Raw genomic sequence first — 27651 nt, forward strand, 5'->3', positions numbered from 1 at the left:
GAAAACTCCGATGATTTACCAGATTAATCAGAGAAAACTCATATGCTGTACCTGATTAATGAAAGAAAACTCCGATGATGTACCAGATTAATGAAAGAAAACTCTTATGGTCTACCAGATTAATCAGAGAAAACTCATATGCTGTACCAGATTAATTAAAGAAAACTCTACTGGTCTACCAGATTAATGAAAGAAAACTCTAATGGTCTACCAGATTAATCAGAGAAAACTCCTTATGCTGTACCAGATTAATCAGAGAAAACTCCTTATGTTGTACCAGATTAATCAAAGAAAAATCCGATGCTGTAATAGATTATTAAAATAAACTCCGATGGTCTACCAGATTAATCAAAGAAACCTCTTATGCTCTAACAGATTAAATATTAATCAAAGAAAAATCCGATGCTCTGCCAGATTAATCAGAGAAACCCCCGATGATGTACCGTATTAATCAGAGAAAACTCTGACCCTGTGTCAGAGTAATCAGAGAAAACATCCATCCTGTATCAGGGTGATTATAAATAAATCTGCACCCGTAACGAAAAAATGCGTGTAAACTCCGGTCTTATACTATAAATACCTACCAATCAAGACATACATAGCAATAAAAAAATAACTCCCCTCCTGAAAAAGATAAATCCCTTAAACGTCCGCTCCTGTAACAGATAAATTGAAGGAAACTTCTCTCCTGTGACGAATAAAAATTAAAAAAGAACGAGAAAAGAAAATCACACACATACAGACAGATCACATTCATTTTAGACCCATACAGTACTATTTAACTTATTCGCTAAAAAATAAATTTTGGAATACCCGCCATTTAGGCTAGGGGAAAATATCTACCTCGGGTTTGCATCATTGTTTTTCTTTTAACAAACCCTTCAAAATGAGGGGTCACTCAACAGGGGTTGTTATTGAAAAAAATAAGTCACCCCCACCCCCTAACATTTTAAAGGGGTTGAAAAAATATTGTTGATGTAAAAAACTGCGGAACCTGTGTTAACGATCAATTCCACAAATAGAATATTTCTATCTGTTTCGGTTTCAAGAATACAGATTTTTTTCCATTATTTGTGAAATCGGTGCTTTTTCACATACAGTAAATCAAGTTTTGGAATGCCTGCCATTTTGGCTAGGGGTGAGATATCCACCTCGGGTTTGCTTCTTTGTGTTTCTTTTGACACATCCTTCAAAATGATGTCACTCAATAGGGGTTGCTATTTGAAAAAAATGAGTCAACCCCTACCCACTACCCTGTTAGGGGAGTTAAAAAATATTTTTTATGTAAAAAATTGCGGAATTTTTGTTAACAATTATTGCCACCAACAGAATATTTCTATCTATTTCGGTTTTAAAAATACAGATTTGTTTCAATACTTAATTTACACACTGTACACCGTGTCCCAAAAAAAACTGGACAATTTTATTTACTTATAAAAAGTTAATTAACAATCACACGATAAACTAATTACATTTTAACTGACACAAATATTCCTAAGTTTTGTTTGATATCATATGTGTTAATGATTTTCAACATGGTTGTCGTTGTTGGCAAAAAGATAGTCAATACGGCTGTCCAATTCAGCCCACACTCTATGGCGCATTTCGTCAGTAATGTTAAAAGTAATGTCAGTAATGTTTTAGTAAAGGCTGCATTTATTCTTTGCCTCAATTCTCGGACATCGGAAACTTCTGTCTTATAAACTTATAAATTTGACAATTTAACTCACATGCTGCACAGCGAACAGACTTTCGAGGGTCGTGAAGAAATAATTGTTGCAAGTTTTTTTTAATTAATTCATTTTGGATTTTCGGCCTACCTTTACCTTTTAAATGTTGTAAGCTTCCAGTTAACATAAATTTGTCATACCAGGCTCGAATGCTGTTCCGTGATGGAGGACGTCGACCATAGCGTCTTCTAAAATGTTCTTTGCACTGCAATATCTGACTTACTTTGAATGTACCACTCAATGCATTGCGCTTTCTCTCGTGCGTTCATGGTGCCTGCTTAATGACAGGGCAATGTTTTTAAATTTCAAGTTTCAAGCGACAACAATGAATCAGCTGATAGTTACAATTGATATTGAACAAAACTTCATTAGCTCAGTTATCATATGATCACCTTCAAAGTAGACTAGGTATGCCTGGACGTATTATGTAACAATTTAAAATGGTTCGGTTTTTTTGGGACACGGTGTATATTAATAGGCAAGCATGTTTCTTGAAAACCTTTTTTCTCACCTCGTGTGCATCGCAGGGAAAATCTATGCGACACTGTTAGAAAGATATTGTCCTGTAGACGTGCAGAATGTCTTTTTAAATAATTAAAATAGACTTCAAAATAAACACAAAAACTAATTTTAAAAACATGAGTTTTATGTGTGTCATGCTGGTGACGAAATAACAACGAAATATAAACAGAAAATAAAAACAAATGGAAGAAATTCCAATTATAGTTTTATTTACAGCGTGGGGTGAAAATAGAGAAGTCTGTACACTACTTTTTGGTCGAGTTTTCAACCACTGGACGACCTCTAGTACATGGTTAAACCGCATGGAATTTTTTGTACACTACTTATATTTTATTTTCCCATAAAAATAAATGCTGAAATTAATAAAAATGCAACGATTGGTTTGCCTTATAAAACTAGACTACTACTGCAAGGCATTAGTGTACGCCTGTGAGAGCGGTGAGATTTGAAGGCGTCAACAATATTCACTAAACTAAATAAGCGTCTAGACTGCCAGTGCAACTCCGAGGAACGAGGATCAGATCGGAAAACCCCCCACCACCGCTCCGTGCCGATGGCGTGACGTCAACCATTACCGCAACGATACGGAACTGAGTCATGAGCCTTGGTGGTGTAGTGGATAGCGTGTCGGGCTGTTATCGGAAGGTACCGGGTTCGAATCCCACTGTTGACACTTACTTATTGTCAACAATTTTTTTCATATCAGCAAGTATGGTTGGTTTGGTTAGGTTATGGCAGTTTAATTTTTATAATTTAAAAATTATAAAACTGAATTTGAGACATTTATTTTATAATTTTATTTTTAGAACAGAACTATTTTTTCGATTAGTAAAACTTCATCCGAGTTTTTCATTACCAGCAAGTTTGGTTAGTTTGGTTGGGTTATGACAGTTTAATTATATTTAATTTAAATTTAACCTACAAATGATACGTTTTGACAGCAACAGCGATAGAGATAACAATTTTAGCGCCTCTGATCCTCGTTCCTCGGAGTTGCACTGGCAGTCTAGACGCTAGTCTAAACTAATACAGTGTAACCGTAACCATTGATTATATACGTTTATTCGATGTATTTACACCAATTACTGTGCCAAGAGTTTTTGTACTGAGATAGGATTAAGATTGGTTCACTATTTATTGCAAAAAAATTGCATGATCAGAGCATTTTAGCAATCTTGTTTAATACCAACACTCTATTAGACTTATCATCCCATTGTATACTGGAAGCTCGTTTTCGTGTCTAGTTCATGTTGGTGATACTGATCGCTAGTGTAGACTAAGATTTAAGGGTTAATATTATGATTCGTGCACTATTATATGTATGCCGTCCTACCTGCTACCTTAGATGCAATGCTTTAAACCATTACATTATTTACATTGTAGTCCTTCTCCTTGTGAGAGAATGACTCAGGTACTGATGATAAGTCAAAGAATTATAGCTCTACGTGGGATATCATAATTAATTATTGTGTTTAAGATTAGCCATCAGAAACCAAAGTCCTCCATTTTACCATTTTAGAATTCCCTCTCTTCCAGGGATGCAAGGTATGTTCTTAATATAAGTGCTGTGCCAGTCTAGCACATGCCTCGTCAGAGCCAGCCTAGAATAAATTCTGAGGGTACATAGCCTAGCATTTTGAGATTCATTTACTTCCGTCCCCACATTTCAGACACATTAGGTCATGATTGAAAGCATAGCTACAAACTAGTCTGTTTACGGTTTTTAATAATTTTTCTTCAGCTCTCTTAAGAGTGGTGCTCTGGATTCCTGTGTTGCTGAAAATTCAGTGTTAGCCAAATTTGTGTGTAATGTACCACCTCTTTATCCTTTCAATGGGTTACACGAAGAAAATTTAACTCTGCACTACTGCATTCATTTAATTGCACCTATAGCCATTGAGATAAGGTCACCCATTTGCGTATTTAACCCAAATATTAAGGTTGAGTGTAGAATGGAGTGAGAGATTATCTATATCTGTGTTGCTGTGTTTACTGACTAAAGATACTAATATTAAGGTTGAGTGTAATGGAGTGAGAGAATATCTATATCTGTGTTGCTGTTTTTACTGACTAAAGATACTAAGATCAGCTGATTCATTAGCTAGGAGAAAAACAAAACAAAAATAGTTGCTAGGCACCGGTGACAATAAAATAAGACTAGATGATCAGGGACAGCTGGGTCCAGTTTCATAAGTTTCAAGTAAACCACCTTTTGATTGTTAGGCGAGCACTTTAACTACTCATACCATTCACCATTGGAAAATGCATTAGAAAATTTAATCACCTCTCAGGCTGATGAAAATTTAAACTGACTGCTATTTTCTATTGAGTAGAGATAGAGACCTCTGGTTATGGACGATACTCCCTAATCAAGACCTTAAAAATATTGTCATTACAAGACTTAAAATATAAAAGTTTGGTAGTCAATTCTATTTCGTGGTCCTGAGCAAAAGCAAATTTGTGATATTAAACAAAACCCCTTTAATAGTTTACAGTTTAAGTTTAAAGGACTAGGAGGTGGTATCCACACATTTGTCCTGTATAATGTGAGTCATCAAGTGGTTTGAGATTAGCATTTTGGAACTTAATAGTTGCATTAGACATGGTAAACAAAAATAAATTAGCATAACAAATTAAAATTATGTGTATCTTACTGCAGTGTACCTGCATTTTGTCCTTGCTTTATCTGTTTGCCATTATATATGGATATGTTATGGTTCTGACATTTATTTTTGGCACTAGACAATCCAATATTTTTGTGTTCCCACCACAATGCAGTTTCCTAACCTTTTTTGTCCAGGGCTCTGATCATTTTTCATATTACTATAGGATAGAAATAGGGGTTGCGGCATTATCACTTAGATAAAATCCATTGGTGACTTGGCGAATTTGAACCCGGGACCAAAATCCCGTGATCTACCATTGGACCATCTCGCTCCCCCTCCATTAGGCCTACCAATTACAGTAGAGTAGTTCAGGGGCTATGAGCAGGCTGACCTTTTGCTCACTAAAAATAACCAAATTTTATTATACAGGGTGAGTCAGTGAAACGGGCCATTTTTCGGTAAGTTATTAAAAAAAGGTCAAACATCATAAGATCGATTTATTCATTAAAAAACGTAGCAAATGAGTGGAAGTTTGTGTTGAACCAACAAAACAAGCATCAAGTCTTGAAAATAATATCAGAGTCAACTCCTTAAACTTTTAGTCAAGCCACACAAAAAAACAGGAGCTGAGGTTAGAGGATCAAGGGGGCCAGGCAATATCCCCATTTCATGTCGAAGAAACGGCACACCAAACCGTAGCTTTATTAGAGTGCTTGTGGACCGACCAATATCAAAAATTTGCTTATTGACATCCCGTTAAGTGGAAATGAGCCTCATCGCTCATCCATAGGCTCTGGGCCATCTTGCATATTTTGCTTAAGCATATGCTCACAAAAAATAATGCAAGATCAAAAATCACCCATATTCTAGACTTGCACAGCCTGAATTTTGTACGGATGCATGTTAAGATCTTAATGCAAAATTCGCCTCACTGTTGGTGCGGATAGCCAGATCCACAGGGACTTCTGGGTTCTGGCGAGCGTTTAACTGATTCAAATGTTTCGGGTCTCCGCACAGTTCTGGTACTCCCACCTCTTCTTTTTGTTGTTTGTCCCGTTTCTTCCAAGTTTCAGCCCTGAATTGCATGTCTCGATGGGACTTGAGGGGGCAGACGCAAAATTAATGTGCAAGGCCCGATGTGGTGTACGCACAGAACTTTCACTGTTTTGATAAAATGCCTTGACGGTAAAACCCCCCTGTGGTCCGGTCCAAAGCTAAGGCTGTATGCAACTAAACTTCCAGAGGTTGGGAACGCAGGGAAACTTAAAGGCCCCTTTCCTTCTTCCCCTTTACTCAATAACGTTATAAGAAAATAGCCCGTTTCACTGACTCACCCTGTACTTTGTTCTTTTAGAAAAATTATATACTATAGTCTTTCATCAACTCCAAAGCTGCTTAGACTTAAAAGGATTAGTTCAATGAGTTTATTTATTGATTGTAGTTTACTTGCAGTTAGTTGTATAATTTAGTTAGTTACTCATTTTTATTTAGTTTGTATGTTTGTAGAGTATTTTGGTTATTGTGTATTCCAGCCAGATTGATATACTGTAGTCTATAGTAAAAATCTCTCCTAACTCAATAGTTCAGAGTTGAACAAAATTCAAATTATAATTGAAAAAATATCTAGTGGAGTTAAGTTTTCATGACATAGATGACAGTTACCTTAACGGTGACAAAAACTAGTATTTAAGTTAGGTTATTCTTTGTATTAACCAATTATCATATACCTGTCCAATTATTCCTTAAGGCAATTTCTTTAGGACAAAGGACTATGGACGGAGAGATCATGTATCATGTATGTATGTATGTATAGTTAACCACTAACAACAAAAATACCAACGCCGCAGCAAACCTGCAGACTAAGTGAATTTCCATTTGCCTGAATTGATATACAATTAAATCTATTTAAATAATATTAAGGTTAAACGAGTACCTAGGTTTGCTGCTACAGGGAGGCTAAAAAGTGTGTTTTTAGTAAAATATCAATAGCTTAGTATATTATAAAATACATAAATTTGCCAAATTTATCAAAATATATCCATAAACGAGCAAACTACAACATTTTACAGCATTCTCCATAAGAATAAAATAGGAATTTTAAATTTACAACTTTTTTTATTTTCTCTGTAACCAATAACCATTTGAAATTTGAACGAATAGTGTTTTATTTGACCTCTGGGGACATCAAAATGAAAAATTAAATCGGTCCCGAGCTTAAGTCTTAACATGAGACCTACAGTAATACCTACTTCCTTAGAGTGAAATGCGAAAAAAGCATTTTCTGAACATTTAGTTTTAATTGTTGACTACTCCAAATTTCTTTGAAGATTGGTTACTGAAGTAAAAACACTCATGTATATAGTATGATATAGATGTAAAAATAGGGTTATGTTCAATTTATTAAAAATGTCATTGTTCTGCATAACTTAACCATCACTCCCCAAACTTGACAACCTCTGGGACCACAAATTGTCAAGTTAGTGAAGTTTTACTGGTGTTATCTTTCTCCCAAGACCTACCCCAGCCCTTTTAACACCTCAAAATGACTTTAAAGATACAAACTTATAGAAACTACATAATAAATATTAGTAGGCAATTACATTCCACACAAGTGTCCAAGAACTAATAATTTCATGGAACAGATTGGTTATAATAAAGGTGAAACTCGGCTGGATTTTGGATTACTGCCTATGTAGTCGTTTGGCAGTTACATATTCTCAGAAACCTCACAAATGCCTTTAAGCTGTTATCTTTCCCTACCTTAGATAACCAAACTATATGTTGAAATGTTAAATTTTGAACGATGTTTGAAAGAAGAATGCTTCAAATTATTTGGGCTATCATTGTTGGTACATGATTAATGACTTGATAAGCCAAAATGTAACCTTGACTTGCTAGTGACCTTAACCAACATTCAATTTCATCAGCAAGTTAAATATTAAATGAGATCAATATTTCATAGTCAGAATCAAGGATACCTCTGATTCAACTCTTGTTATATTATTATTTTTTTAAATCTACTAACTTATTTAATTTAACTCCAGCATACAGTGCATCCCAACAAATCTTGTCAACAATGTTATTAAATGTCAAATAAACTGGAAAATTTGTTTTTTAACAGTTGGCAACACTTGAGAACTTGACCAGTCATCTATACTATTATTTTCTTCTTCCTGCTGAACAACTGCTGGTTTTAACTCACTTCGTCACCCTGAAATATTAACATGTCTACTTTACAGCAGTTTTCTTATTTTTTGAGCTTCATCGGACTTGGGGGATCAAAACATTCAGAATTCAAAGCATGTAAGAAATTCTGTATCAGTAAAATCATAAGAAAACGGCAGTGGTTTGTTATTGCTTCAGACTTTGACCAGAGGACAAGAGAAAGTTAATTATAAGCAAAATTGGGACTAAGGCAGCAAAGGTCTTGTTATCTTATAACCTCTTTAAGCTATCTCTATGAGCACGTTTTAATCACAGCTTATCATCAAGTGTGGTTGGATCTCCAAATAAACCAAATAAGTTTGTAATGCGTACTACTTTGTTACATAAATGACTGGCTTTCATTCATAAGCAAAGCAAGTTATACATGATTCTACCATCACCATTAAGTGGGGACCTGTCACCTCATAATGAAAACAATACACACAAGATGACTGCCTGAGAGTTGGAAGTCGGTTATCTTTATGACATTTCCTTTGTGAATTTAAAAGAAGTATACAATGGGGGCTATTAAAATAAGCACAATTGTCCTATTTTGTAGTTAAAAACTTATGTCAAAAAGGTATATTAAATGTAATCATGTAAATAATAGATCCCAGTTGGTTTGTCTGAAATTGTGTAATATCACATAAGTTGAAGTCTGGGAATAAATTATTATTAAAAAATGACTAACTTGAAATACAACCAAAACATAAGGAATTTCCGGTTTAAAAAACAACACAAATCTATGTTCATGTTTGAGTTTGATTTAAAACAGACCATTGGATTTGTAATGACTAGTTGTGATTTAACAGGTGCGGAAGGGATAGCAAATAAAAATGGTGCATGGGTTAACTCAAGCAAAAGCAAAATGTTCGGGAGATAAATTAACAATTTAATAATGTAATAATACAAAGGGAGGTAAAAGCAAAAGTATTAAAAACAGTAGGCTGAAGGCACAAAATAAGTTAACACTATTTTCAACATATATTTTTTCAACATGTATAATTCAGCGAATATACATTTACACATAAATGGAATACTTTTGAGGAATAACGTTTCTAGCCTATTCGTCTGAATGCCAGTGCGCGGAATGATCTGTCCGATGAAACGTTATTAAATGCAGCCTATCAGCGGCCGGAATGTCGGATGATCCTATGACTACTATACAGCTACTGTCTACATGAGAGCTTTGAGCTCATCGTAGAACACTAGCACGAGAGCGCCACCGGTACCACGCAACACGTTGGAGAAAGCTCCCTTGAAGAAAGCGCCGGGACCCTCCTGCTTGCCGATCTTGCTCCAGCAGTCCATGGTGTTCTTGTAGGCCTGTTCTGCCTTGGGGCGACCGGACTGCATCATCATGCGCCGTCTGACTGTGTCGAATGGGTAGGACATGATACCGGCGAACGTCGTCACAAACTGTGGACAGACAAGCAAATAATACTTTTGCCATACTTTTAAAAATCAAATATACTAATGATATTACAACAGCTTGGCCTCGCCAAATTTACGAAACTTGTCGACGAGGTCCAATTGCACTAAAAGTCAATTAACCATTTTATATATGAAAATTTATTAATCAAGGCTCTGGAGCTTGAAATTAATAATAGGCTAGTAATTTTGTCAATTGCTTTGATCACATAAAAAATTTACAAAACCTACCTAAGTTATGTATAAGAAAATGCCAAGAAATTATAGTCCGTAACAATAGTTAACCAGAAAATTAAGTTGCAGAAGCAAAATTTACAAAATCTTTTTCATTTACAACCTGTTTTCTAACTAATTTCCAGAAACAACATGTTAACCAAGAAGTATAATCAAATTTAAGATTATTTGTACCACCAAAAATATTAATTATGCACAGGGGGCTACAAAAGGGGGCACAAATACCACACCACAGCATTAAATAACACTGAGTTCTTAATGAACAGAAATAAGTATAATTTAAACAAACCTGAGCGATGGCCCATGAGACTAAGAATGGTGTGTTCTTGGGGTCGGGAAGCATTCCCTTGGCTGTGTCGAAGAAGCCAAAGTAGGCAGCTCTGTAGATGATGATTCCTTGTACACTGACGCCGAACCCTCTGTACAGACCGATGAGGCCGTCTGACTTGAAGGTCTTGGCAAGGCAGTTACCAAGTCCAGAGAATTCACGTTCAGCGCTCTTACCGACGTCAGCGGCTAACCTTTAATTAGAATTACAAGTTCTTTAAAATCAATAAGCTGAGAAAGTATGGCAATAATTTTAATCTAACAAGGAATCTAAGGGCACTTGACTTAGTGCTCAAGTTTTAACTTTAACAAGCATAACTAACCACGTCCTAAATATTCCCAATTCATTAGGCCTACTTAAATATGAGAAATAATAAATATTGGTTTAGCATAATCAAAATATAAATCATGTCATAAATTATGTTTTAAAAATTGCTCACAAACAGTAGGCCTACTGTATAGGGCAAAAGCTAAAACAATCCTTCATTATGGAAATTCTTATTGTTGTCCATATGAGGTTATAAACAAGGTAAAAGGTTGTAGAGAAGAGAATGATAGATTTGATAAATGGCAGAAGAAAATTAATGAATTAGGGTATAAAGGAATAGGAGATGGAGAGGCCGGTGACACACTATCCGGTTTCGCCGGTCCGGTTAAACGGGATCCGTTTGGCGGGATGATTCAAACTCATGGGTTTTAATGGGAGATGGCACATTGATGCGGTTGCGGCGTGTCGACGGGATGCACTGCAAGGTGCTGCGGTAGAACGGGACGACGGGATGAAAGGATAAATACATGCAGTTAAATGAGACACTGTCCTGTTTCGCTGCGCACGTTCAGCATGTTCGACACGGACACGTTTTATGCAATTTAAATCAATCTAGGCCTAACAACTGTCAATGCGATGTCAGGGCAATGTCAATGCGGTAAAAACGCATCCCGCTAAACCGGAGATAGTGTGTCACCGGCTCAAGTCGATGCGCAGACCATGGGATAAATGGAACAGAAGAGGGTATTTTGTATCCTACGCTGTTAGGCATAACTTTTGATATCCGACTCCAATATGTATTTTATGAAAAATATTGGACAAAACCCAATGGAATTTCCAATTGTATCAATTAATGACAGCTCTTCTTTCTTTTCTTTCTTCTTTCTTTTTAATGATAATATTATCATTAAATGTATTCAATCGTAGTCTAACTAACCTACCTATAAAAAACTAACCTTACATAGCCCAACCACAGGATTAAATAGAAATAATACATTATGTGTATTGTCATTCATTACAGAATTGAATCCAATCCATCCCAGTCAAATCGTAAATATTGCTATGGTGGATCAACATGATAAAAAAAAAGTTGATTGCAACATTGTGGATTCAACACGCGGTGTTGTACTTTAACTACCCATTGTTGTTGCAATTGAAATAAAGGCTAATGTACTTTGTAATACAACAATAGATTAGGCCTAAGCCTACTGAGAAAATAACAAATTTCTACTTGTTGGTTTCCTTTACCTTGTACGAGCGAAGTCGAGGGGGTAGACAAAGCAAAGGGAGGTGGCTCCGGCAGCTCCACCAGAGGCCAGGTTACCGGCAAAGTAACGCCAGAACTGTGTCTTCTTGTCAACTCCTCCCAAGAACACCTGTTTGTACACATCCTTGAACGCAAAGTTGAGGGCTTGCGTGGGGAAGTACCTGATCACGTTGGCCATGTTTCCACGCCAGAATGAGACGAACCCTTGCTCTTTGGGGATTCGAACAAAGCAGTCGATAATACCTGAAAATAGACTTAACATTAATATATCTTCAGGTTTGCTACGGGGCATATTTTGCATACAATAAGCTCTAATATTCCTCTCTCAGGTTTAAACTTTATATGGTTGTTGATTATTAAAAATAGTGCACAATATTTAGTTTCTAGAAGTTGTAATATTAAATAGACCTAATTTTTGTAAACTTCTCTATTGTTGACATTCGTTTTGGAAACAAGACGTTTTGATATTAGCTTCTAAGTTTTTGAAAAATTATCTTAACTACCGTACATTTAAACTAAGTTTTTTTTTACAAATCTTTGAAAATGTTCAACTACAGTACCTAATTCACATTAAAAACTAAAGGGGTAAATGTATTCTGTACATTGACTTTTCTGCCAAACTAATTTAGCTTAAGAGCCTTTTTAACACTTTTGCATTAAAATTTTAAGAAAAGAAAGTGTTTAATTTATCCTATATTTATCAATAACTTAAGATTTATAATCCAACAAAAATGCAAAAGCCTTCATACTTTCATTTTAGCATACGCTCGCTGAGACACAATATTCTGAAGTTAAATTACAATTTAAATTCATCAATTTTTCACTCAAAGCAGTTAATAGGCCTAATGGCTACACATTGTTGTGTAATCTTTAATTGATAGTAAACAATGACCCTGACCACCTGATAGCGCACTAACTACACTTGAGCCCATCACACAAGTTTTTTTAATTTTTTTATTCGCTAACTTAGGGGTTAGCCAAAGTTAGTAGATAGAAAAAAGAGCTCTAGAATTTGAATTAATAGCAATTAACTTATTGCAGCTTACTGAGAACTCCATCACGGAAGTCTGTAAATAGTCTGTAAATATATTATAATAATTGTTCTTTTGACACTGCTTATCCAATACATTTGGTCAAGCAAAGGAGGAGGTAATGAGGTAAATATAGAGGTATCAGACTTAATCTTGCATTGCATCCGTGGGGGCCAATTCAAGACCATAACACTTGACGAGTGAAAACGACTGAAAACTCAAATACCGTACGCCTAGGGATGTTGCGATACTATCGATACCAGTAGGTATCGATACTTTTATTGCGATACCGCTGGTATCGTATCGGTATCGGTTGTTCCGATATTTACTTGGTACCGATACCAAGAGGCCAGTATTGTATCGTAAGTATCGGAAGGTAATTTCTGACAAATCTGAGTAAAATGGCCACGCTCGTGCCTTCTGCGGCTATTTTCCAGGGCTGGAGCAACAGTGACCCAAAAAAGAAACAAACTTTAACCCAAATAATTTTTTTTTTATCTAGCTTGTCTGATATGTGGTTTGAGTAAATTATGATTCACTATTCATTCATAGCATAGCACTTTACATAACTATAAGTAAAACCATTGACTATATAAGTTATACCGGGTTTGGGTGCAGAGTTATTTTTATTACAAGTCAATGTTAGCAACGTTGTGTTAGGCAAATAAAATGAAACCGTCGACTATTTAACATCAAATAAATAAACTAAAAAGATGGCACTTAAAGTTATTTAACAAAATAAAAGTTTTTTTATTTAGGCTGATGGTACACACGAATGTGTTCCCCTACGTTGGTAATTCATTGTCTATTGAAAAGATAAATTATATAGGCCTAGAAGAACATAAGGTAAGATTAGGCCTACTTGAACTTTTACTTTAAAGGTAAAATTGAAAACAAAGGTTAGCTATGTTTGGTTAATTTTATCGTTTTACATATTTAGGTAGTTTTTAGCAGCTTGAATTCGAATCCTATATTGGCTGCACTGTACTGAAATCAAAATATGACTTCACTGGTATCGAATGGATACGATACTGACGGTATCGATACTTTAGTTCCGATACTGAGCCGGTATCGATACTTTTTTGCGATACGGTATCGATACCAAATATCGGAAAGACAGTGGTATCGCAACATCCCTACGTACGCCTGTCTGGTGACATAAACCTTGAAGGGATGAATCAGCTGATTACGAGAACCTTTGTTATCTATTTTCTCAATCCAGTCAAATGGAAAAAATTTAAACATTTAGTGTTTTTAAATGTTGTGGTAAGTTATTGGAAAATCATGGGCTTCAATATTATACATAGAACATAGGCTAAGGAACATTATTGTTTCAAAAAAAATTTTTAGGTAAAAACAAAATATTTTGGAAAATTTTCAAAAAAAAAATAAGTTCGCGCTCAATGAAATTGTATAAATTATAGGCCTATAAATATTTGAAAATAGCCACTTTGTTCTAAATTTTATGAGGATTACAAATATATAATAATATAAGGAAGTAGATTTGCAAATAAATAAGTTATGGGCAAAAAATAGATTTCAGTACATAGTGTTTATCTAAGAATGCATAGCCTAACCATAGGCCGATTATCTGGCTGATAATTTACATCAATATCACTACCTACTTCTTCAGGATCATCAACCAGCCCTTCAAAATCACTTAAATCTTCTTAATGCACCACGTATATCACTACTTTTGATTTTAAACACTAAAACAATGATAAACGTAATAAAACACATCAGTCATCGGTCTGAGGTTAACCAAGTTGTTTACAAATACGCACGTCAGCTGTCTGCTACAATATTTTCGGAACTAAAATGAATAGCGCTTAGAGACAGACCTCCGGAGAAAGCTCTGAATCTGTCAAATAAAACTATACCTAACTCGATCCAGTTCAATTCGATTTTGTCAGTCATAGAGCCTTTGCCGTAAAAAGTGTTTGTGAGTTGCTGCAGCGACAAATAACACTCGGAGGGTTAAATTAACAAAACAATGAGTTATGCCTTGTAAGAAAGGGGATTAACCCCGTACCCACGGTGCTCATCTATGCAGACACTCTGTTCACATTACCCGGCGCCTCCACCATGCGAGTCCCATGCCTCACTTTAAGTTTAAGTTTCCTAAATGTTACACTCGCTTAGCTTAGTGAAGAGGTGTTAGGTTAATGAGACATAAGACTGCTTAAGGGTGTTACTCAACGTGTAATGAACAAAAATTTAAATTTAGAAAAAACAACTAAAGTAACTAAGTGTTACAACAGCAAAAGAAAACTTAGAAAAGGCAAAAATCAACAATAATAAGATAAATAAATTTACAACGTTAAATTTACAAGAAAAGAAAATCAATTGAAAATATAAAAGAATTAGTTACTGACAAATTATATGACTTTTATGTTTGACAAAGTTTTAGTTAGATATTTTATTCTTTCTACATACTGTCTATTGTCCCAGAAGCACACACACCGATACACGCACTCCCAAACTCCCGATCTTCTTTCTCCGGTGGCCCGTGGTGATCTCCTCGATGGGGTCATTCCATATCAAGTGATCAAAATAAAAAATAAAATTTTCCCTTATGTTTTTCTTTCTTGTTAGTTTTTGGTTTATTTAATATACACATAAAACCAATTAAAAATTTAGAAAAAAAATATTTTTATCTCCTTTGGTTTTTTTGTAATCTCACTTTAAAGTTCCAAAAAAAGCGCGGTTTTGCGCTTTAAGGGATTTACGTTTTATTTAATATCTCAAGAAAGAATAAAGATAGAAAGGTAAAACAAAAACCATTCTTTTCAGGATTAAATTAGCTTTAATTTGATATACAACATGACAGTATTTAAAGTAATTAAAATTTCAACCCCCCGAACTCAAAATTTCAATAGCCAATCCCAAAAAACGCATATGATTAAAAATTTTCAAAAAAATACCATGGATCCTTAATATTATTAATAATTTATGTCCAAAAATTCAAGTTGGGATCTCAATGGGATCCATATTAAAATAATTTTTTTGTATAAGCCTGCAATGTAAATAGACAAGTCGTATGCTACAGGGCTAATAGTTACATTCATTAGCTACAAAAATGTCTAAGTAACATAACATACAATAAAAAGCTAACAGTCTATAGGCCTAACCAGTTGTACAATACAAGTACAGTAAGCCTAAAGTGTCTAAAATTTGGTAACTTCACTTTTTAAATAAGATATCAATTTCCTTTGATACAAGCTTCTATGAGGATGAAGAGCAAGTTAACCCAGATTCAGAAATGATTCAGAATGACATTGTAAGAAAAATTTCAGAAAACTACAAAAAAAAGTGAGAGTTCTTGAGACTTACAACATTACCTAAAAGTTGGACTGTAAAAAAATTGAAATCGAGTTTGGTGTCAGTAACAGGATGGCCAGAAGAGCTAAATCGTTAGTTAAAGAAAAGGGAAAAATGTCATGTCCAGACCCAAAGCCAGGAAAAACTTTGGACCAGAAGGTTGTAGATTAAGTCAAAGCTTTTTACAACTCTGATGATGTGAGTCGAATTATACCAGGCAAGAATGATTTTGTAGCGATGAAAGTAAATGGATAGAAAGAACATGTGCAAAAGAGACTGGTTTTATTAAATTTAAAAGAATACTTTGAACTGTTAAAAAAACAGAATCAGCTGTGAAAATTGGTTTCTCAAAGTTCGCTGATTTAAGACCGAAGAACTGTATCTTGGCTGGGGGAAATGGAACTCACTCTGTTTGCGTGTGCACAATGCAACAGAATGTAAAATGAATGATTGTTGGAGGAAAGCTGAAAGAGGTGAAGATTGATGAAGCTACTGATCTTGGCGATTACAAACAATGTTTTTCACAAATAATGTGCCAAGAAAATACCTCTGACTGCTAGCCTACCTAAACAAATGTGTAAAGTGTCCAGGAGTATTAAAACTAAAAGAAGTACTTCTGAACCACTTTGAAGAGGGGATGATAGAGACCATCACATACAATTAATGGGTTTCTGTGGATAGGTGTACATTTGAGACATTTTGCAAGACTGTAGAATTTGTGGACAGTTTTTTTTAACAGCTTGTTGAACTAACGAAGCATTCATTCATATCCCGTCAGCAATCCAAGTACTACAAAGATTTGAAAGAAAACATTCAAGAGGATGAAGCAGTTGTAAGTTTGGACTTTTCAGAAAACTACTCTTTTGTGGTCCAAGACGAGGCACAGTCTTTCCACTGGAATAGTAATCTCTGAGATACTGTGCATCCATTTGCTGTTTATACAATGAGAAAGGAGAAATTAAGTATACAAGCTTTGTAATAATATCAGAATGCTCGATTCACGACTCGGTAGCAGTCCATTTATTTCAATTGATATCTTATTTAAAAAGTGAAGTTACCAAATTTTAGACACTTTAGGCTTACTGTACTTGTATTGTACAACTGGTTTGGCCTATAGACTGTTAGCTTTTTATTGTATGTTATGTTACTTAGACATTTTTGTAGCTAATGAATGTAACTATTAGCCCTGTAGCCTACGACTTGTCTATTTACATTCCAGGCTTATACAAAAAAATTATTTTAATATGGATCCCATTGAGATCCCAACTTGAATTTTTGGACATAAATTATTAATAACATTAAGGATCAATGGTATTTTTTTGAAAATTTTTAATCATATGCGTTTTTTGGGATTGGCTTTTGAAATTTTGAGTTTGGGGGGTTGAAATTTTAAATACTTTAAATACTGTCATGTTGTATATCAAATTAAAGCTAATTTAATCCTGAAAAGAATGGTTTTTGTTTTACCTTTCTATCTTTATTCTTTCTTGAGATATTAAATAAAACGTAAATCCCTTAAAGCGCAAAACCACGCTTTTTTTGGAACTTTAAAATAAAATAACAAAAAAACGAGATGAGATAAAAATTTTTTTTTTCATATTTAAGCTTCTTTTGCATAGATGTATCTAATGTAAAAAGATCAATCCTGTAAAAAATGGTGAGGTAATTGGTATTTGATCACTTGACATGGATTGACCCGATGTTTTCCTTCAGATCCTCCAGCTCCAAGACTCGTCACCCCTCCATCTTCTTCATTAGCCCTTCTCATTGGCTGATTACCGATAGGGTGTGTGGCTTATAGGTTAACGGTGTTTCTTGGAAGTCAGCCCTACCGGTCATCGCCTAGCTCACATCAGCTGGGAAAGGAATTTGTAAATCGATGCTCATGCTACTGTTCAACTCTGTTCACACCAACTGGTCGACTAAGTGTAATGTGAACAGAGTGTCTGCATAGATGAGCACCGTGGGTACGGGGTTAATCCCCTTTCTTACAGCCTATCAAAGCCTTTTCTTTATTTTAAGTTAGGTACCGGTAGGTACCCTTAGTTTTTTCCACAATAGGTATTTAAGAATAATAAAAATGGAAGAAGCCATGAATTTTATAGGCTACTTAATATTTCTATGTAGTTACCATATCAACAGTAGGTAGGTACTTAACTTAATAGGCCTAGAAGTTAATTGCAAATATTTTTTGGTTGAATATCTTTAAGTTAGTTATAATTATTAAATAATATGAATAGGTTTAAATCGTAAACAAGTCATAACTTAAATTAGACTTAAAAATCAATTTGGTGTTCTGTGCCCCCACAACTCGGTGACGTCACTGCCAGACGCTTAATCCACGTTCGGTTACCGGACGCGTATCCTTGGGATAAATAAATCTTGTAGGCTAGGCCTATTTTTCCCTAGCCTCTAACTTAGGAAATGTGTTACAGGCCCATTTTCTTTTTATTTGGGTAGGCTACACATCTATATCTGTTGGCACAAACAACTGAATGAGTAATATTGATTATTCACCTAACTAACCAAACGATATATCGAATAATCGATCGATATTTTCATTCGGTTGTTTGTGCCAACATAGGATGGAAGTGTACCCATTTGTTCCTTGTAAGTTAATGTCCTAAAAAACAAAATATAGCCTAGGCCTACTGCAAGTTAATAAGTTTATATATATACAAGTTGCCTGTGTATGGTAGAACACAATTTATACAGCTCTAAACCAATTTAACTTACATTCAGTAGGCTAGAAAATGGCCTGCCGGTACAGAGATTTTTAGCTGCCAGAGCAGGGTTAAAAAAATGTTGATTCAGGCCTAGATTTGATTAAGCCTTATTGAACTTGTTGGGTCTGAGATTCATGTTATTTTAAGAGAGAATACATAGGCATTATTAAGGCCAGTTTGTATTTTAAAGATACAAGCTAAGAAATTGTTTTATATATTTCAATCAAATTAGTAAAAATTTGGAAATAAAAAATACTTTGACTAGGCCTATTCCGCTATTTAGAACAAGGGAAGGCTACTGAGATTAGAAAAAACAGCAATTCCAGAACCTCAAGACTAGGATTAAAGGTAGGATTATGTTCGGAGATCAATTTGAATTTAAAGAGGCTGCAAACTAGGGCACGTGATCAATTGATTAGGCTTCTGCTAGCATACTAATAACCACTTTCATTTTGCTAAAACGTATCGGATAGCATATTATTTTTATCTAGGTGTTAGTGGCCTAAGCTTAAGGCATACACGGATCATGGGATGCAAGCAATATTTAAATAACATAGAATAAGTGCAGAAATTAATATTGGATGGGAACGCCTATGGCAGGTCAAGGATGACAAAATGGCCACACAGGCCAACTTACCCTTATATTGCTTGTCAGCTGCGATTTGTTTAGAGACGGCTTGTACTTGAAGTAATAGCTTCACTCGTTCAATGGGAGCAACGACAGTTTTTGAAACTGCGGCTGAAATTCCTCCTGCCAAAAAGTCTTTGGCAAATGACATAGGGTCTGTTGAAGCCATCTCGAATATCGGTCTTTACGCGAGGGCTTGCTAAACGGGAAAGAAAGAACGAAGAGCGAGCGAGAGCGACAAGCCGCATGAGAAGGAAATCGTCTGCAACGTCATACAGTTCCAACCAATAGAAATTCAGATCGATAGTACGTCATACACATGCTTTAGCAATATTGTGTGCAGGCATTAAAGAGTACTATAAAAAGTATAATTTTTACTTTCTCCCCATATACCACAGTATATGGAGAAAGTATTGTTTTCATCAAAATTTTCGAGTTTGAGCTTTGAGTGGATATATTCGTTTTGGACCCCCTTAACCCAAAAAGTGGTTTTCGAAGTGATGTATGTGTGTGTGTGTGTGTTCATCAGATTTCGATGAAATTTGGTATGGAGGCTCTAATCCATGCTATCTCCAGGCGTTTTTTTTCATTTTTTTGAAATTTCAATTTTTAATGGTGATTTTCCCATAAAAACCCGGAAAAATCGAATTTTCTCAAAAATGGCCCGAACGATTTTGATAACAATTTAGTATGTTATAGTCCTTTGAATTCTGAACAAAATTGTACAAATCCCATTTCCGTATATTTACTCTCACCGCTTACAAATGATAAAGATTGTTGACAAACTTATGGGAGAAAGTATGTGTCAGAAATGCTGATACCGTTTATTTGTCTTCAATTTATCGTCATACGAAACTATACATTAAATGTATGTAGAACCAATAGCTTAAAATTTTATAATTTCATGTTATACTTATTCTAAAAATCCAAGCGTGTGTTTCATTTTCTAGTGATACCGAATTCTTTTATCTCTATTATTTTAAAGTAGATTTTATGATTTTGCTTTCTCTTTGGTTATGAAACCGAACTTAAAGCTTTAATTGACGAAGAATGTTTTATTTTGTAAAAGTAGTTTTAAGATAAGTAAATAAAAACAAGAAACAAAATAGGGAATTAAAGTTACCCTCTACTCTATCTTCTAAGTGAATTAATTGGAACCATCGATCTCTATTATTAATAATAATAGAGATCGATGATTGGAACTCTTTAAACAGCTGATCCACAGTGATAAATGAATTGATGAATGAATACAAAACAAAGGAGTTTGTTTAATTTGTCTGCTCAGTAACCCTTTACTAGTGAACCTAGCGTACGGAATCTTGCGCAACCTAAAGATATAGGGGGAGAAGGATTTGTATTGTGTATTGATCTTATTATTATTTGGGGTTTTCGAGTATCTTGGGTTTGTTGTTAACGTTTGTAAAAGTTCGCAGTTATTGTGCTGTGTTTTTGCAGGTTTTCTTCTGAGATTCTCTTTTGATTGACAATAGCCTAAATGATAAACCATAAAGCCCCTATCGTTTACATGGAAATCCTTTATACATGTACAAAAGGCAATAAATTGAACACCCTGGAAGAATCTGAAATGTACAAAGCACAACAAATGACAATAGCAAACTTATTTTAAATGACAAACTACAATTTAAATCACACGCGATATTCAATAGTATTTTAAATTAGAGGAAGAATTCAAGACCAAGAGGGCAAAGTACAAATGATAATGTCACCGCTGACACGACACCGCAAGAAAATCAGCTGATCGCCCAATGCAAATCTAATGGAAATTACAAGTAGTTGTTTACAAGTTGTAACTTGTAGTTATTTATGAAATGAGCCCCAGTCAGTTACTTCACTTGCTCAAGTGCATGCGGATATGTATACCTATTCAATAGGCCTGTTTAGATAAAACCCCCGTTTATGTTTATCTATTTATTTGTTTATTTATTGAACACCAACGGCAAACACCATTTTACATTGAGTAGCTACAAATAGGAATACAAATTTAATAATTAACAGAGGAGTAGAAAACAATATTTAAAACTAATTAATACATGGCAAAACAATGGATATTTATGTTTTAGAAAAATATAACAATGTATAAAAAATATAACAATAACAAAATATAACAATGAATATATTAATAACAAGAATACAAACAAAATAGATCACAAAATTAACATGAGAAAAATAACAACAACAAAGGAACAACAACAACAATGCTTTTACAGAGTACCCTCAATGATTGGTTACTGGACTATGACAATATTGACTTATTCATATTGTTTTGATTTTCAATTCTGTATGTTTTATTTTCAATATTTTAATAAATTTATGATCATAAATTTGTTTACATAAATCAATAAAGTGCGAATTAATGAGCTGATTGTCACCTGTCTGCCATGCCATGTTATCTTATTGGACGTCTGTCACTAAACAACACCATTTGCGACATTGCCAATCACGGCCACCAGGCCGCGGTCTGGTAGAATTGGCAACGTTGCAAGTGGTGTTGTTTAATGTTTAGTGACAGACGTCACATAAGATAACATGGCAGACAGGTGACATCAGCTAATTAATTCGCATTTTATTTCTACAGGGCCGCGGCCTGTACTGTAGTTAAAGGTGGCCGTGACTAAACAGTTATTTTTCTTTGATTTTACTACTAATGTTCTTCTTCTTGTTTAACCTAAACACCATTTTTGGAGCTCTAGTGCACTGCAAAGCTCTTGCTCTCTCGTCTGTCTCTGTCTGACTGTCTGTCCCTCTCCTCGCTCACTCCCTTGCAGTGTTGCCACTTTTAGGGTAATTACCCTTTTTTAGGGTAATTTACTGGTCTTAGGGTAAAGTTTAGGGTAATGGTAGATTTAGGGTAATTATAGGGTAAAACTAAAAGTTAGCATAACAATGGAAATTTTACTAAAAAAATGAAAAAAACTTCAAAATTTGGCAAAAAACGTTCATTACATACTATGGCCAAACCATCATATTCGATTCAACCGGTTTAAATCGATTGCTATGATGAATTTTTCATACGTTATCCTAATCGATCTTCTCAATAGTTCGGAACTATCTGTTTTAGAATGTATTTGATTCTATAACAAGTTATAGGCCTAATAAAATATGAAATATTATTCATTACTGGGTTTGATATTTAATTATGTGATTGAATTGAATTAAACTGGATTATTTTACAAATTGTTTCAAGAAATGTGGTGGTACTGTACTGTATTTTAAAGATATGATTGTCCAAAAACAGTAGTAATGGGTCGATACAGTAAAAAAATACGATAGTTCTTGATTCGATATTTTTCGTTATACACGATAGTCGATAGAGCTGATCAAAATCAACATTTTGTTCTTCTTTCGGGTGGTTTTTTTTAGAATTGAGTATAATTTTACGTTAATTGATTGATATTGGAACTTCATTTAGTATAATTAACCACCTTATGTAAGATTTATATGATTTTAACAATGTTTTATAGCATTAAACACAAATATTAACATTTAGGGTAATTTTTAGGGTAACTCAAAGTAGATTTAGGGTAATTTAGGGTAATTTTAGCCCGCCTTTAGGGTAAAATCGCAACAACGCGGTGGCAACACTGCCTTCCCTTCCCACTTCTTTCTTCTTTCTTGTTTTGTGGGTCTCCGGGTCTCGTGGTTTCAGTGAAGTTAAGTTAAGGTTAACACCGAAGTGTAAGCACCAATAACATTTTAAGTTTAATGAAGCAGTATAATTATTTGAAGTGAGTTAATATTTATTTTGTTTGTGAAATCCAAACAAGTTAATTTATTTATTTTTGTTAAAATGGCAAGTTTCCCCGGGTCAATCGCCTTTGATGAGTATGGACGACCATTCATTATTATCAAGGATCAAGACAGGCAAAAGCGATTAACCGGTAATGATGCTATAAAGTCTCATATTTTAGCTGGTAGATCTATTGCTAATACCTTAAAAACCTCACTAGGACCTAAAGGACTTGACAAAATGATGGTTTCGCCTGATGGTGATGTCACGGTCACAAACGATGGAGCCACAATTCTGAAGCAAATGGACGTCGACCATGAAATTGCCAAATTAATGGTTCAGTTATCTCAATCTCAAGATGATGAAATAGGAGATGGTACCACAGGAGTTGTGGTACTAGCCGGTGCCCTCTTGGACCAGGCAGAAGTACTTCTTGACAAAGGAATACATCCCATCCGTATCGCTGATGGTTTCGAATTAGCAGCACAATGTGCAGTTAAGCATTTAGATGAAATTGCAGATAGTTTTCCTGTTGAGCAGTCTAACCTGGAGCCTTTGATTCAAACTGCCATGACTACTCTTGGCTCAAAGATTGTGAACAAATGTCATCGGCAAATGGCAGAAATTGCAGTGGAAGCTGTAATGGCAGTGGCTGATCTGCAGAAAAGAGATGTGAATTTTGAACTTATTAAAGTCCAAGGAAAAGTAGGTGGCCGTCTTGAAGATACAATGCTTGTTAAAGGCGTCGTCGTAGACAAAGACTTCTCGCATCCTCAGATGCCCAAAGTATTAAAAGACGTTAAACTTGCTATTCTCACCTGTCCGTTTGAGCCCCCAAAGCCTAAGACCAAGCATAAGCTGGATGTAACATCTGTTGAAGACTACAAAGCTCTTCGTCAATATGAAGCTGAAAAGTTTACTGAAATGGTTGATCAAGTTAAAGGTGCTGGTGCAACATTGGCTATTTGTCAGTGGGGTTTTGATGACGAGGCTAACCATCTATTGTTGCAAAAGGAGTTGCCAGCTGTACGCTGGGTCGGAGGACCAGAAATTGAGTTGATCGCCATTGCTACAGGTGGTCGTATTGTTCCTAGATTTGAGGAACTCTCACCAGACAAGTTGGGGCACGCGGGACTGGTTCGTGAAATGAGCTTTGGAACAACAAAAGATCGTATGCTGGTTATTGAAGAATGTAAAAACTCAAGAGCGGTAACCATATTCATTCGCGGAGGTAACAAGATGATCATTGAAGAAGCTAAGAGAAGTCTTCACGATGCTCTGTGTGTTGTCAGGAATCTTGTTCAAGATAATCGTGTTGTGTATGGAGGAGGTGCCGCTGAAATCTCGTGTGCTATCGCTACTTCTAAGGAAGCCGACAAGATATCTTCATTGGAGCAGTACGCATTCAGGGCGTTTTCAGAAGCTTTGGAGTGCATTCCATTGGCGCTGGCCGAGAATTCTGGTCTTTCTCCAATTCATACTCTGACTGAGGTAAAGGCAAGACAAATTCAAGAGAAGAACCCTGCCCTTGGCATTGACTGTATGCTGAAAGGAACAAGTGACATGAAGGAGCAACATGTCATCGAAACTCTGCACAGCAAGAAGCAACAGTTACTTCTTGCAACACAGTTGGTGAAAATGATTCTCAAGATTGATGACATCCGCTCACCAAACGACAATATGTAAATACTTGATGTAAGATTACTCCTTTTTTTAAAGCTAGCCTACAAGTTCTTTTAGCTATAATTAATTTTGTAACCTTCTGTAGGCCCTATTAATTTTCTAGTTTGCACCGGTATGTAACTTATGTTTTGCTGTAAAACTTGCGATAAACTAAGTAGGCCTAGCCTAGATATCTTTGGCCTAACTTACTAAAGATTTAAAGTTATTTTTTTGTTATTTCATTACTGGCCATAATTAATTTTTCATGGTTTAAGACATCAAAGGCTGTTTCAGAGTTATATTTTGTTGTTCCCATTTAAATTTAGCTAAGTTGGCTAATTTGATTATGGGAGTGTTTCAATATGTGCAAAAAAATTAACAATTTAGGCTACATCTATTTTAACTAGGCTAACTTAGCCTATTAGTTTTTATCTTAGACTTGAAAATGAAAACTAAACTTTTTTACTTATAGGCCTAGGCTATGAAAAGTGTTTAAAACTAAACTCAATGACTTAATGAAGGTGTATGTAAATTTTTCTTTTCACATTCCTGCAAGTAATCTTTTAAGCATGATTTATTAGGCCTACACAGTCCAGCTTAGCCTACTGAATGTTAAGATGCAATTATTTATTAACCTTCATCAATAGATCCAGCTTTTAATTTAAGGTTTTTGTTTTAAATAGAATTCAATGCTGGGAGTGAATTTTTATACTATTGGTCAAATTTGATGTTTCAATGATTGTAGGCTACCTAACAATTTTATTGTGCACATTGAAAAGTTTTGTTTTATTATGTTTATTACACTTGTGGAGGATTTAACTCTTGCTTCAATTCAGAACAAAATATGATGTGTTTTAACTGAAAAGCTTTGTTTACTTAATGATACTAACCTATAAAAGATGTTTACGTATAATTATGAGAATGCACTTTAATAATAAAGATGTTGCTTTATAAAATGTTTTTATGAATCTTTTACCTCGACAGATATTTGGAATGCAAGGAATGCCACTTTGATACGAATCAGAGCCTAAAGTCAGCCTCGCTTTTTTAAATTTAGCAGGGGTCTTTCTCTCTTTGGCTGCAAGTGGGTTCCCGGCTAACCATTGCCATAGATTTTTGCCCGTAGGCTAGTGTTAAAAAAACTGTTAAAAAATATTTAAGTTAACCGTACTAAAGAATAACTTATCTTTCCTATTTTCCTTATCATGTATGATAGTTTTAGAAGCTACAACCAAACTGTCGCTACCTTGAATTTTATGTAAGAGATCAAACATGGATTACAGTTTTTACCTGGATATTGGAAACTAAGGATTTTATTGCTGTATCTGTATGGGGAGTAAACACAAGCTTAACATACTACCATTGACTATTGATACTACCCAGTGCTTTGTCACTGGTACTACCCAGTGCTTTGTCACTGGTAAGTCTATTAGACAGAAGAACTATGCCACTCTTTAGCAAGGGAACAAGCTGGTCTAGTGGTTACAGCGCAGGACTTTGGTCCCTGAGGTCCTGGGTTCAAACCCCGTCAACTCACCAACTTTTTACTGCAGTTAAATTTCAGCCAAATATTTTTTACTTTTTCACTAAAGGACTTAAAAAACTGGAAGGTAGGTGAAGACTAAATAAAACAAGTTTTATTGTTACCGAAATATATTTAAAATGTTATTTACAAAGAACACAACAATAATAAAAATATTATCCCTGAAAGATAAAACAATTTAAAGGTTACAATCAATATGAAAACTTTTATCAATCAACTCATATAGGTAATGAGTTTTTAAACTAAAATACAAGAGAGAAAACATATATTAAGTTCAAATTAGTACAGAAAACTCTATATGTGAAAGCCATGATGAGCGTAGCAACTATGAGTAGCCTACCTAATATACATTCTTTCAGTAATAAATGTTGGTGAATGTCACAATTAACCCTTTGAGTGCCAACGTCCGGAGAACCGGACGTTTTTAAAACGAGCCAAAAGTGCCGACGTCCGGCCGACCGGACGTTTTTAGAACGAGCCAAAAGTGCCAACGTCCGGCTGACCGGACGTTTCGTAATGATCGAACAGTTGTCATAACAACCGAATGGATACTCGGATTCTTTTAACCCATATATTAACATTGAGTCGAAAGTTACTAGATGCGATACATCGATTTTCGTTGGTCGAAATGTCGAAATTAGATTTTTACAAAATTTTAACCTAAAAATCGCCAGATCGCGCTCGGCATTTTTAGCGCGACCTTCGGGAAAAATCATCGGCATTTTTTGAGCGTTACTTTTATTTCTCGCCTGGCACTCTAATGATTAACAATACTTGTGCCAACTGAAGATTTTTATTTAGATGTAATCATTTTTTACTTAGCCTATTCCGCAGAAAGAGGAAAACAGTAATTTAGAATACGTGTCACCAAAATTGTCACATAATTTAAGGTAGGCCTACATTTTCTGTAAGGTTATTAAATTTATTACAAAATATTACTATAATTTGAATAAAGCCTGAGGTTTTTAAATATTTTAAACTAATTGAATGAACGAAGTGAATTCTCATACATGACAAAATGCATCTCTTTGGGACGCAATAGCCTTAGAAATACTATGTATATCCAACTTGAAGTGTTGCACAAAGATTTTATAGCATAATATCTTGAGAATATCAGTTGTTGAAGAATATTTATTCTGTAATAATTATAAAATCTTAAAAAAACCATTTTAATTTTCCCCCATAAGAATAACATTAAGAGCTACCTTCTTCTTCTATTTTTTGTTTACATTTTACAAGCAACAATTTTGTCGTATATTTGAGACACAGAGAACGACCAAAGTCTCTTGTTTCTTCTGTCCATGGAGTATACAGGTCTGCTTAAGAAATCTTTCATTCCACGGTTTCTAAAAAAATAACAATTGGTCTACTAAAAGAAATGGGGAATTTAAAAGATATCCACA

The 27651-nt window shown here is 34.9% G+C and overlaps 2 protein-coding genes across 2 annotated transcripts; one reads left to right on the forward strand and one right to left on the reverse strand.

Moving 5' to 3' along the window:
- Nucleotides 1-8933: 8933 nt before the first annotated feature.
- Nucleotides 8934-19517, reverse strand: LOC128994529 (ADP,ATP carrier protein 1-like). The gene is made up of 4 exons (XM_054419141.1): nucleotides 19305-19517; nucleotides 11571-11832; nucleotides 10017-10248; nucleotides 8934-9481 (listed from the first exon to the last, which is right to left on the reverse strand). The coding sequence occupies exons 1-4, from the start codon at nucleotides 19462-19464 to the stop codon at nucleotides 9239-9241; spliced, it is 897 nt and encodes a 298-aa protein (XP_054275116.1). The 5' UTR covers nucleotides 19465-19517; the 3' UTR covers nucleotides 8934-9238.
- A 3427-nt stretch (nucleotides 19518-22944) lies between these two features.
- LOC128995001 (T-complex protein 1 subunit epsilon) lies at nucleotides 22945-25663 on the forward strand. Its single transcript, XM_054419866.1, has one exon. The coding sequence runs from the start codon at nucleotides 23104-23106 to the stop codon at nucleotides 24727-24729; it is 1626 nt and encodes a 541-aa protein (XP_054275841.1). The 5' UTR covers nucleotides 22945-23103; the 3' UTR covers nucleotides 24730-25663.
- The last annotated feature ends 1988 nt before the right edge of the window (nucleotides 25664-27651 follow it).

The sequence above is a fragment of the Macrosteles quadrilineatus genome, unplaced genomic scaffold (assembly GCF_028750875.1).
Source record: "Macrosteles quadrilineatus isolate MER2022 unplaced genomic scaffold, UCM_ALF_1.0 Scaffold_5__1_contigs__length_97177068, whole genome shotgun sequence".
NCBI classification, from domain to species: Eukaryota; Metazoa; Arthropoda; class Insecta; order Hemiptera; family Cicadellidae; genus Macrosteles; species Macrosteles quadrilineatus.

Bases quoted from the DNA above. Each gene is read 5' to 3' on its own strand.
- LOC128994529 (XM_054419141.1), bottom strand. From the start codon at position 19,464: ATGGCTTCAACAGACCCTATGTCATTTGCCAAAGACTTTTTGGCAGGA. The intron at 11,833-19,304 runs GTAAGTTGGCCT...GTCTATTTTCAG, and splicing joins AGCTGACAAGCAATATAAGG to GTATTATCGACTGCTTTGTT. The intron at 10,249-11,570 runs GTAAAGGAAACC...TTCTAATTAAAG, and splicing joins CTCGACTTCGCTCGTACAAG to GTTAGCCGCTGACGTCGGTA.
- LOC128995001 (XM_054419866.1), top strand. From the start codon at position 23,104: ATGGCAAGTTTCCCCGGGTCAATCGCCTTTGATGAGTATGGACGACCA.